This window comes from Plasmodium fragile, assembly GCF_000956335.1.
Source record: "Plasmodium fragile strain nilgiri unplaced genomic scaffold supercont1.56, whole genome shotgun sequence".
NCBI classification, from domain to species: Eukaryota; Apicomplexa; class Aconoidasida; order Haemosporida; family Plasmodiidae; genus Plasmodium; species Plasmodium fragile.
Genome location: NW_012192636.1, coordinates 2,937 through 13,782, shown reverse-complemented (window position 1 = coordinate 13,782; position 10,846 = coordinate 2,937). Strand labels below are relative to the sequence as shown.

The 10,846-nt window shown below is 44.9% G+C and overlaps 4 protein-coding genes across 4 annotated transcripts; all 4 read left to right on the top strand.

Annotated features, from left to right (window-relative positions):
* Positions 1-987: 987 nt before the first annotated feature.
* On the top strand, positions 988-2,739 carry AK88_04192 (uncharacterized protein; the record flags this gene model as incomplete). The annotated part of the gene is made up of 1 exon (XM_012481802.1): positions 988-2,739. The coding sequence occupies one exon, from the start codon at positions 988-990 to the stop codon at positions 2,737-2,739; it is 1,752 nt and encodes a 583-aa protein (XP_012337225.1).
* Positions 2,740-3,278: 539 nt separating this feature from the next.
* On the top strand, positions 3,279-4,487 carry AK88_04191 (uncharacterized protein; the record flags this gene model as incomplete). The annotated part of the gene is made up of 1 exon (XM_012481801.1): positions 3,279-4,487. One exon carries the CDS (start codon positions 3,279-3,281, stop codon positions 4,485-4,487), a length of 1,209 nt encoding a protein of 402 aa, XP_012337224.1.
* A 693-nt stretch (positions 4,488-5,180) lies between these two features.
* AK88_04190 (uncharacterized protein) lies at positions 5,181-7,505 on the top strand (the record flags this gene model as incomplete). The annotated part of the gene is made up of 1 exon (XM_012481800.1): positions 5,181-7,505. One exon carries the CDS (start codon positions 5,181-5,183, stop codon positions 7,503-7,505), a length of 2,325 nt encoding a protein of 774 aa, XP_012337223.1.
* Positions 7,506-8,429: 924 nt separating this feature from the next.
* Positions 8,430-10,405, top strand: AK88_04189 (uncharacterized protein; the record flags this gene model as incomplete). Its single annotated transcript, XM_012481799.1, has 3 exons — positions 8,430-8,523; positions 8,776-8,823; positions 9,012-10,405. 3 exons carry the CDS (start codon positions 8,430-8,432, stop codon positions 10,403-10,405), a joined length of 1,536 nt encoding a protein of 511 aa, XP_012337222.1.
* Positions 10,406-10,846: the final 441 nt, after the last annotated feature.

The following is a 10,846-nucleotide window of genomic DNA, read 5'->3' as shown; positions in this document are numbered from 1 at the left end:
AAAAAAAAAAAAAAAAAAAAAAAAAAAAAAGGGCCGCCCCACAAAATTTACATAAGGCCATTCAACATTACAACGCGAGGTGCTCAATCGGGAAAACGACCGTTCAGGATGAGCCATCACCAGATCATCCCTCCTTGACGGATGCACAAAAAAATGGCAAAGTGCCTTATGTAGAAATTGGGTTAACATAAAAAAGGGGAAAAAAAAAAAAAAAAAAATGAAGGCAACTTTTACCTGCGCAGTTCAGGTAAAATTTTTCTGAGCGTGCAATGTTGCCGTGTTTACACCTCACAATATTGTTGCACTCGGGATGCGCAGAGGCAAAACCGACCAAGCTGTGGCGCACTTTGCCCCTCCCACCTAAGTGTGATTGCCCAAACATAATCCCTGTGCCGACGAAATTAACCATCAATCAGGCACAGAGGAAAATGCAAGCAGTCCGTTTTTTTTTTTTTTTTTTTTTTGTTTTTTGCAATTTTATGCGAAGAGGCACATGAAAGCTACCCGTTCTGGTGTACCTTGGTACCTTCCGCGGGGCTCGTGTCGAAGTGACCCATTTTTATTTTGCTTGATCAGCCCACCTTTTTTCCATTCCTCCCACCGGGTTGGGGGAGGTACACTGTTATATGCTCCTCTGCAGTATGACAGAAGAGTGAATTCGGTCTAAATTGGGGGCACTCCATTTAGGGATGCCCCTCTTTTATTCAGGTTGATGAAACGTCGGTGTGGAAAAGCCCAGCTCGTGTGTAGCTATAACAAAAAAAAGGGGGTAGTCCCATCCCTCTCCTTTTTTTTTGCTTGTGTCGTGTGTCCCTTTTTTTTTAAACCCCATCAACAGTAGCAAACAATAACCTACAAGAGATAACCCATTTGTTACTCGCGTGAGGATGAACAGACAGGTGAGGCGAGGATGAAGTGGAAGAAAAAACGTAGTAGCTAGCCAAAAAAAAAAAAAAAAAAAAAAAAAAAAAAAATAGATTGTGCAACATGCAGAAGGACAACGGAGTAGTCCCCCTTTTGGAAAGGCCAAATGTAAACGAAATTAATAAAAACATCGAAGCTAGCGGATTGGTATTATGTCTCATTCTGAGTGAAAAAGACTCCCCATCACTTGCCTCTCCATCCAATTACCTTCTGCATGTCCATAGGTACATGTACCTATCCAACATAGTTCCTAAATGTATTGAGTATTTTGGCTCGTTTGTTATTCCCTTTTATGGTAACAAATTTGGGATGTACTTTGAATGCATTCAAGGGAGGAGAAAAAGAAGAGGCACCTCTTTATCTGTTCACCCAAATGGGACACAACACGATGAAACTTCTCCCATAACGTGTCCCATTATTAATGGGAGTTCATCTGAAATTTCCCCCTCCTGTGGAAAAGACCCCAATTTGAAAACCTTCACAGAGGGAACCGAGATTGACAAACCACCCCAGGAGAGGATCATACTCGATTGGAGACTCCCCATAGGGGTACTGTTCGATATATACTGCGATGTGGAAGGGGATGATTGGAGTGTGCCAAGGTTAGAAGAGGAGGAAACAAATTGGAAGAAATGCTCCAGTGGAGAATTATTTCCTGACCATGTTAGCGTTTTAGAGGTTACTTCAAATGGAATAAATGATTTACTTGGTCAAAATGAGAAGGAGGAGATAGAGGGGGAAAAATCCTCAAGCAAAGTTCCGTTGAATGATGCAATAAAGGGTTCCCTCACTGGGGGGAAATCATGTGGAGGGGATGAAGACAAGACCGATGGGGAAGGAAACAAAACAAACGAAGAAGAGCCCCGCGTTAAACACTATCACATGCGAATGAACAAACAAATAAATAATGATTGGTACGATCAGCAATTTTTAAGCATAGCGGATAGGAACGTCCCATGGAGGTTGGTTGTCCACTTCAAAGATGAAGAAGACTACAATGCGCATTTCGGAAGAGGAGGAGGAACGAAAGTGAATTACGACGGAAATATCAACCTGTTGCCCTACAACAGCTGCATACCTCTGTACAGGGGATTTCACGACTTTGAGGAATGCTTGATCAGTCAGCTTAAAAAGGCCAACTACGTGTTTAACAAAAATAACAGGGTACTTCAAATGTTGCCGCAGCAAGTGGAAAACGAGTTACTTCAAAATTTGAAACGATTTGACATCGAAAGTATTTGTGCCTTGTATAGGGAGCACATTGATTATAATATGGTCCGTTTCGTGGATTACTTTAACGCCAAGTGTGCGCAGGTACAGCAAAAGGGGCACAGTGTCGCCAGCAGCGGGGAGAACAATTCCGTGTGTACCCTTATGAAGAACGAATATGTGGTTAAAGAAGTGCCCATAATTATACACATTTATGGACCCCCATATAATCATGTGTTGACCAAATGCCCTCTGTTCAAAATTGTGCCGTCAGAATGGACCGAAAATACAGTTGACAGTTTTGTTGCCTACACGTTAGGAGACTTTCTGCACGAGGAGTTCCCTTCCTTCTTTAGGAAAATAAAAGAACGCTCAACAGCGGCAGGATCGGTATCAGCAAATGTAGCAGCAGTGCCAAGTGCGCCCCCCGATGGGGAAAACATTTTTTATTTTGTCGAAGACGATTACTTAATTTTCAGTCCCTACATGTTCGTAATAATCAACGGGATTCAAATTCCGCTGAAAACACCCCTCTACTGGCTCGTTGCCAACTTTTCCCAATTTGATAATTTTCTGCACGTTATTCTCCGTATACCCCCCTACTGAGGAATGCGTGTGCTCCCCCTTTTGTCCAAGCTGTCCCATAAGGTGGAACATTTTCCCCTCCACTCGGTTTGGTGTTTCCATTTGTTTGTTTGTTTTTAATTTTTTGTAGATGGGCGGCCAAGCGGGGTAGATAATGGCACAGAAGGGGGAATTTTGTCCCTATTTGTTAATGGGATTGCAGTTGGCATAGCCTCTCATGTGTGTGTGTGCAAATGTGCATATGTTTTTTTTTTTTTTTTTTCCTGGCTAGCTAATTCTTTTTTTTTTTCTTCTGGCTAGCTAATTCTTTTTTTTTTTTTTTCTGGCTAGCTAATTTTGTTTTTTTTTTTTAAACAATTTTCCAACGCATTTCTCCCTTTTAAACCCAATTTGGCAGCTCCCCGTGAGGGTACAAAAAAGATAAAAGAAAAAAAAAGGAAGTTCCTCAACATTTGCACGTGAGCATATTAGGGAGAAGTTAACAGAAGAGTTGCTAATGAGGACGTAACGACATCACCCTGTTTCCATGCCCTACCCCCCTCGATGAACACAAACCCAACATGTGCGAACGGCTGTACAGAAAAATAAAAGAATTGGAGTGCGAGTCGAACTTGTACCTATCAAACAACAAGGTGCTATTCGAGAGTATACACCAGCTGCTGAGGGAAGGGGTGCCCTCCATCCCAAGCGCTTGCTACGTGGACGACAAGCTGGCGGACAGAGAAACTAATAGGTACGTACTGACCAAGTATATCTACGACGCTGATGACATTATTTACAAAGTAGAAGCACACTCGAAGGTAACACTAGAGAAGGAAGCAAATTTAACAGAAAGGTTGTTGGACGAAGAATATTTAACAGATAACGAAGTGGAGGATATGCACAAAGGAGACAATTACAACGTCCTAGACTCTGTGCAAATATACGTGGCACATAGCCATTTTGAGCATATATGGAATGAGCACACCATGCAATATTTTCTGAGCTGTTATCACGATGAACAGAATTTAAAAATACACACACACTTATTAGAGAAGGAGGAATTTGGTTATGACTTACAAATTGAGTTATTTGAAGTACCAAGGACTCCAGAGAAGATGTTACTGGTGGCTAGCCACTTGTCCAAAATACGAGAAGCTTTACAGTGTGGTCCTTGCATGCACTTTTTTCTGTCCAAAACACATGTACAGGAAAATTCTTTCACTAAATTCATAATTAGACGTAATGAAGTTATATATTTGCTGAAGAAAAATGATTACGTTTTGGTGATTTTATCTGTGCACTATGTTGATATGCATGACCGCTGTATTGTCCTAGGGGTGTGCAAAAATATTCACGCCACAACAAAGTCGATGGATTTACATGGCCATTTGGACTTTTCCTTTTATGCTGATTTTCCAGCTCATCTGGTGCCCTCCGAGTTGTTTGTCTACGAGGTGGGAGACGAAGGGGACAGTCGCAATTATGATCCGTGCAGGGGGAGAAGCGGGGATGCTGATGGGGGTGAAGCTGACGACGGTGGCGGTGCCAACTTGCCTGCTGCACCCGATCCTTGTCGCCCACCTCGGTGCAGCTCACAAGCACAGACCACTATCCCCAACGTCGGGTTCGTGGCCATCAAAATGGATGCCAAGTTGTTCGCTGGGTGTAAGGACTTTTCCGAGCTGATCCATATATCGAGTAGGGTGTCGCACATTATTGTGTCCTTTCGAGATTTCCTCAACAATGCCGTGGTGCTCTACCGAATGCGGCGCCGGAGGGCCGTGTAACGAACGGGTGTACCCTCTCTATCTGCTGCAATTTGCACCCTTTGCGTTCCGTGCGATTATTTCCCCCTCTTTCATTAGTATTTAGAATTTTTCGAGCCCTAGGGAAGGCTGCCTTTAATCCCCCCTCTTGCCATCGACATGGTAATTCTCCCAGTTTTGTTTATCTGCAATTGGGAGAGAGTTGGGACGTGGTTAAATCTTGTGCTTCACATTTTCTCCTTTGCGAGTGATCACCACTAATTTTGTTTTCCTTTTGTATTTTCCCCCATTTGGCCTTATTACCAGTAAAAAAAAAAAAAAAAAAGGAGCACATATATATATATGTATACATATGCACATACACTTTTTGCCTACATGCAGCACTCCTGGTGTGCCCCTTTTCAAATTTCTACCAAGTGCGGGATGGAGTGGGACAAACGTTTCTACAGCATGGAGGGAAGGTGCCCCGTCCGCATTCCACAGGTGCAAATTATGGGGGGAATGAAAAGCCACCTAGTGGAGAGCGCACATGACGGGACGATCTAAGCTGTTATTGTGTCACTTAATAATAACTCCCCCCCCACACACACGTGTACGCTGAAGCAATACCATGCGAGTTACACTTTTGTATGAGGATCACTTTGCCCAATTTTGCCCCTTCAAAACGAGCGCAAGGGCACCGCTCACCTGCACTATGGACTTCTCTCCCCAGCTATGGAAAGTCTGCAAATAGCTAGCTGGAATGTAAATGGGTGGAAGAAGAGTTGTGAGTTAATAAAGCAGAGAGAAGGTACAGTGGCCCAATTTTTAAGAAAACTCAAAATTGACATTCTATGTGTGCAGGAAACTAAAACGAACAACTCGATCATTGAAAATGAATTTAGCTTGTTAGACGCATATTCAAATGAGTATGAAACCTACTGGACGTGTTGTAAGAAGATGGGGGGAGAGAAGATGAAGAAGAAAGGGTACTCTGGGCTTGCTACTTATGTGGGTCATAAGGCTAAAATAATTTGTTGCTGTAGTGATCCCTTTCGAAACTTTTTTTTTTCCATGGATGGCTTTTCTGAGGAGGACCTGCTGGTCTCGAGGCGCTTCCCGAGGGACAACTCTTCCGTGTCCTTTTACGCGCTGCCAGGGGGGAGCGGCCAGGTTAACGGCGAAGTTAGCGGTGGGCGGGGCGGCCAGGCACCGCGCCAAGTGAGCGACCTATTCACTGAAGGAAGAGTACTCATCACAGTCCACAAGCAGTTCGTCCTCGTGAATGTATACGCCCCCTACTCTGGGTGCAATTACAACCGCCTCGATTACAAAATGAGGTTTCTCCATGCCGTTCGAAGCAAGCTGCTTGAGTTGAGAATAACGACGGGTCTGCCAATCATCCTCGTGGGAGACCTCAACATATCCTTCCGGAACAGAGATGTGTACTACATGAGCAATGTAATAAATTTGAATGAGCTGCAAAAAAAAATAAACAAGGTGAGCATACGACAGGAGCTGAAAGAGAGGGTGTGCAAGCAGATACCACTCATCATGGAGACTCTGAGCAAGAGAGACAATTTTGTAATTAAGAAGCATAAGGGAGAAAATGGCGAGTCGTTTAAATTGTACTTAAATTTTAAGGGGGAAGTGAAAAGGGTTGGGGGGAGCTTTGCTTCCATGGAAGAAATTTTTTTTTTTTTTTCGTTGGACCCGGTGTTCGTGGAGGACAAGTACGCGGGGGTGTACCCGAACGACTTTTTCTTCTTCCTCCAGGGAGAAGAGATGGACGGGGGCGGTGCAGACATGGCATGTGGACACGTAGACGATGGACACGCCGAAGGTGGGGACAAGGCAGAGGAGACCCATCACAGCCCCCACGAGGAGCGTGACATGTACGATTCCTTCGCCAAGGAAAATGAAGACATTTGCACTCACTTCATGAACAAGGAAATTCCCCCTGTAGAGGACTACCTCCTGCGGCGAGGGGACAACAACGTAAAGTATAATTTGAAGAAGATCAGTACCCATGGAGCGTGCAGAAGGATCCTCGGTAGGTATTCGTTCAAGAGTTGCATGGAGGGAAGGTATAATGTGAAGAAGGCCAACACTCTCTACTTAAAGCATTTAAATGATCTCTTTGTGGCGTTAGGAACGTTTTTTTCGAAGGAGGATTTATTAAACTTGGCAAATGCCATTGGGTATTCTTCCTCCCCTGAGTGTTGCACCAATTTTTTGAAGAACCTTATTTGTGAAGACAAAATGGTAGATGCGTTTTCCTTTTTATATCCTTTCCTGAATGGCAAGTTCACTTGCTGGGACACGTATAAACAGCATCGCATGACCAATGAGGGTTCTCGAATCGATTATATTTTTGTGGATTTCATTTTGTATGCTCGTCTGATCAAGGGGCACTCGCACTTGTACGCATCTCCAGTTCTTGTGACAGACGAGCTTAGAGGGTTGTTGGGTGGGGTAGCTGATGGTTCCCCCGGCAAGGGGACAAACAGGGACGATGCCGACGTCACGCATAAAGGGGTAGACGCGGAGCAGCGACGCTACCTGTGGGTGAATTCCCCGGAGAACAACTGCTCCTATGCCAACTACTTCAATCGGTTGCGAAGAAAAACGGGTAGGACCCCCATGGAGGACGAATCGGTAAGCGAAGAGGAAGAAGACATTTACCACTTCCAATTTAAGCTGCGAAGTTACATCGGCTTCATCTACACGTCCCCTAGGCTCAGTGACCACATAGCAGTTAACTGTACCTTCTTGACCAAGGCAAAGTTAGAAGGAAAAAGGGAAAGGAAAAAAATACCCATATGTTTTTCAGGCGAACCTACCATACCTCTTCTCAGCTGGTGTTCTTCATCAGAGCAGTATGCTTCCTTTTTGCCACTGTATTTAATTGAAACTCCGCTTTTTTCCGGGTACGCCTTCGAGCACTTAGACCCTGTTCATGCGCATGGCGGCACCTGTCCCAGCGTCGTGCGTGCACAGCCACACAAAAAGACGAACAAAATAACGCAGTACTTTAGTATAAAAAAGGGAAAGCGTTAGGTCGGCGTGATCCTACTTCGCTACTGGTTAGGGGTGACAATAGCAACTACACCTGACCAGGCGAACTAAATGACAGAGAAAAAAAAAAAAAAAAAAATCAGCTACAAGGCGGCTTGTAAAGCTTGCACAGCTGTGGCGGAAAGAAACTTAAAGAACGCTTAAATGATTGGGACTTTTTTTTTTTTTTTTCACCGCTCTACATGTCCGAGAGGGACACAATTATTAATTACTTGCACGCTGCCTCGGTGCAGCAGATCGTCATGAGGCACATGTTCCTTTTTTTTTTTTTTTTTTTTTTTTTTACGTCACCCGTGGTGGGGGAGAAAACGCTGTGTGAGCGGCTGTGTGAATGAGGTGGGTATACGGGGGAACCCCTCTAATCACTGCACACGCACGATGGTTGATAATATCTTAAAAGGGAGAAAAAAATAATAAAGAGATAGAGAGGGGCGTGTAAAAATAATTAAAAAAAAGGGTGGAAAAAAAAAAGGAGCGCAACGGGTTCTACGAGCTTAACCAACCTACATGAACGGCGTGAATTGTGTGAACCGCGTGAAGCGTGTAAACCGTGTAAACCGATTGAGCTGCACGAACGCGACGCGTCATCCTCGCAACACACCTCTACAATTCGCGATACACGGCGAGGGAGTGACGGGGTGAGGCTCGAAGTCACACAGGAAGTTGAACCTCTCACGACAGAGCGGCGTTTTGGAGGAAGGCAATCTGAGCTTCCCCCTCCTCCCCTCAGGTGGAAAGCAAAGTGTGTTTTATATAGGTAGCGTTTTTTTTTTTTCTCCGCATGTGGATGTGCGAGGGTTAGATGTAACAGCGAGAGTTAACGAAGGAAGAAGAGTGAAGGCTGGACGTGGTGTCGCTGAAGGGACGAAGAGAAACACAAAAGGAAAGTGTTGTATCCCCATCACCATGATTTTATCCCTCTCTGTCGTGGCCCTTTTTGCCATCATTTCTGGGGCTCATGGACTTTCGAAGACCAACCACCTGAAGCATGTCACGTCAGGTAGCACCCCCACCATCATCCTTGTCGCCACTCTGCCCCATCTCGTGCGATTCTTTGTTTTCCACGTGGGGGAAAGAAGCGCAGCTGGTGGTGACACTCATGTGTTACACAGCGGGGATGGTGTTGTTTCCCGCCCCCCTCACTAGTGCACACAGATTGACGTGTGTTGTGTGTACCTAGGTTGGAGTTGCTCCCATGTGCCCACTCACCCATTTGTCTTTTTTTTTTTTTTTTTTTTTTTTTTTTTGTAAGGTTTTATCACCACGGAGGTTGCTAAGGGGGCCCATGCCCACGGAAGAGGTAAGTGCGTGTTTGTGTATTCGTGGCTACATCACTCGATGTCCACATTTACATCATGGCGTGGTCAGCGATTTTGTTCACTTCCTCGCTTCGTCACCTCGTCACTTCGTCACTTCGTCACTTCATCACTTCGTCACTTCATCACTTCGTCACTTCATCACGAATGGCTGCTCCCCCCCCCCTGGCAGGGCGCGCGAAGGTGCGAAGCAGTGTGCACAACTACGGGTACAATGCGAGCGGTTCGCTGGAGGACAAAATGGACCTGCTGCGCGAGAGAGTTAAAGGAAGAAACAAAGAGGAGCCAGAGTTTCTTCAAGCATTCGAAGAAGTGCTAGTGTCCCTCAAACCATTATTCAAAAGAAACAGTGTGTACCTGGGTGTGTTAGAGAATATTGCTGAGCCAGAGAGAGTAATACAATTTAGAGTTCCATGGGTAGATGACAGAGGAGAGCACAGGATGAATCGTGGGTTCCGAGTTCAATACAGTTCAGTGCTAGGACCATACAAAGGAGGTCTGCGTTTCCACCCTAGTGTAAATTTAAGTATTATGAAATTTTTAGGGTTCGAGCAAATATTTAAGAATAGCTTAACAACGTTACCTATGGGTGGTGGGAAAGGTGGTTCCGATTTTGACCCCAAAGGGAAGTCTGCAAATGAGATTCTTTCCTTTTGTAAATCCTTCATGGCAAATTTGTTCAAGTACATTGGCCCCAATACAGATGTGCCTGCAGGAGATATTGGAGTTGGGGGGAGAGAGATTGGGTACATGTTTGGTCAGTATAAAAAGTTAAGTAATGCTTTTGAAGGAGTGTTAACAGGGAAGAATGTGAAGTGGGGTGGAAGTAACATCAGGTCGGAGGCTACGGGATATGGCGCTGTCTATTTTGTAAAAAATGCATTAGCAAAAATAAATGAAGATTTAAGAGGTAAGCGGTGTGTTGTTAGTGGAAGTGGCAATGTCGCTCAGTACTTAGTGGAGAAGCTTCTGGAACAAGGAGCAACTGTTTTAACCATGAGTGATAGTGATGGGTACATTTTTGAACCCAGTGGTTTTACGAAAGAACAGCTAGCTTATGTGATGGAGTTAAAAAATGTGAAGAGGGGAAGACTCAAGGATTATGCAAATTGGTCTTCTACATGCAAGTACGTTGAGAAAGGGAAACCCTGGGAGGTCCCATGTGATTTAGCATTTCCCTGTGCCACGCAGAACGAGATACATGAAAAAGATGCTGACCTGTTAATAAAGAACCAATGTAGAATGGTAGTCGAGGGGGCAAATATGCCTACCCATATTGAGGCCATGCGCTTATTGAAGAAGAGCGGGGTTGTGATTTGCCCAGCGAAAGCTGCCAATGCTGGTGGGGTAGCTGTGAGCGGACTTGAGATGAGCCAGAACTCTATGCGGTTGCAGTGGACCGCAGAGGAGGCAGATAAAAAGCTGCAGGCAATCATGAGGAGCATTTACGAGCAGTGCGACAGCGCGTCTAGACTTTACTTGGGCGAGTCTGACCTTGTCGCAGGCGCCAACATTGCGGGGTTCCTCAAGGTAGCGGACTCGTTCCTGGAGCAGGGCGGCCTCTGAGGTGGGGAGCGATCATCGCGTAGCAATTAGCGGTTATCGCGTAGCGGTTATCGCTTCCGTCAAATTACCCCTTTTCATTTGTCCCAACCGGGGGACGCACATTTTTTTTTTTTTTGCTCCCCACGCCTATTCACACTTCTTCTATATCAGCACAACGTTTTTTTTTTTTTTTTTTTGCCCCACATAACTCCTCTGAGGGGACTTCCCCCCGTTAGCCTTAACTTCATTCAAACGAAGCCGTGAGAAATGGAAAAAAAGTGAAACCATTATTGGGTGAAGGGATTAGTAGGCCGTGCCTATTGAGGTGGCCGTCTCCCCCTTTTTTCTTTCTTTTTTACTTGGTATATTTTTCCCCGCGGTGTGCTATAGAGAAGCGGACAAAATGACGTTGTGGGAGACGTGCGGGGATGAGTAAAAAAAAAAAAAAAAAAAAAAAAAAAA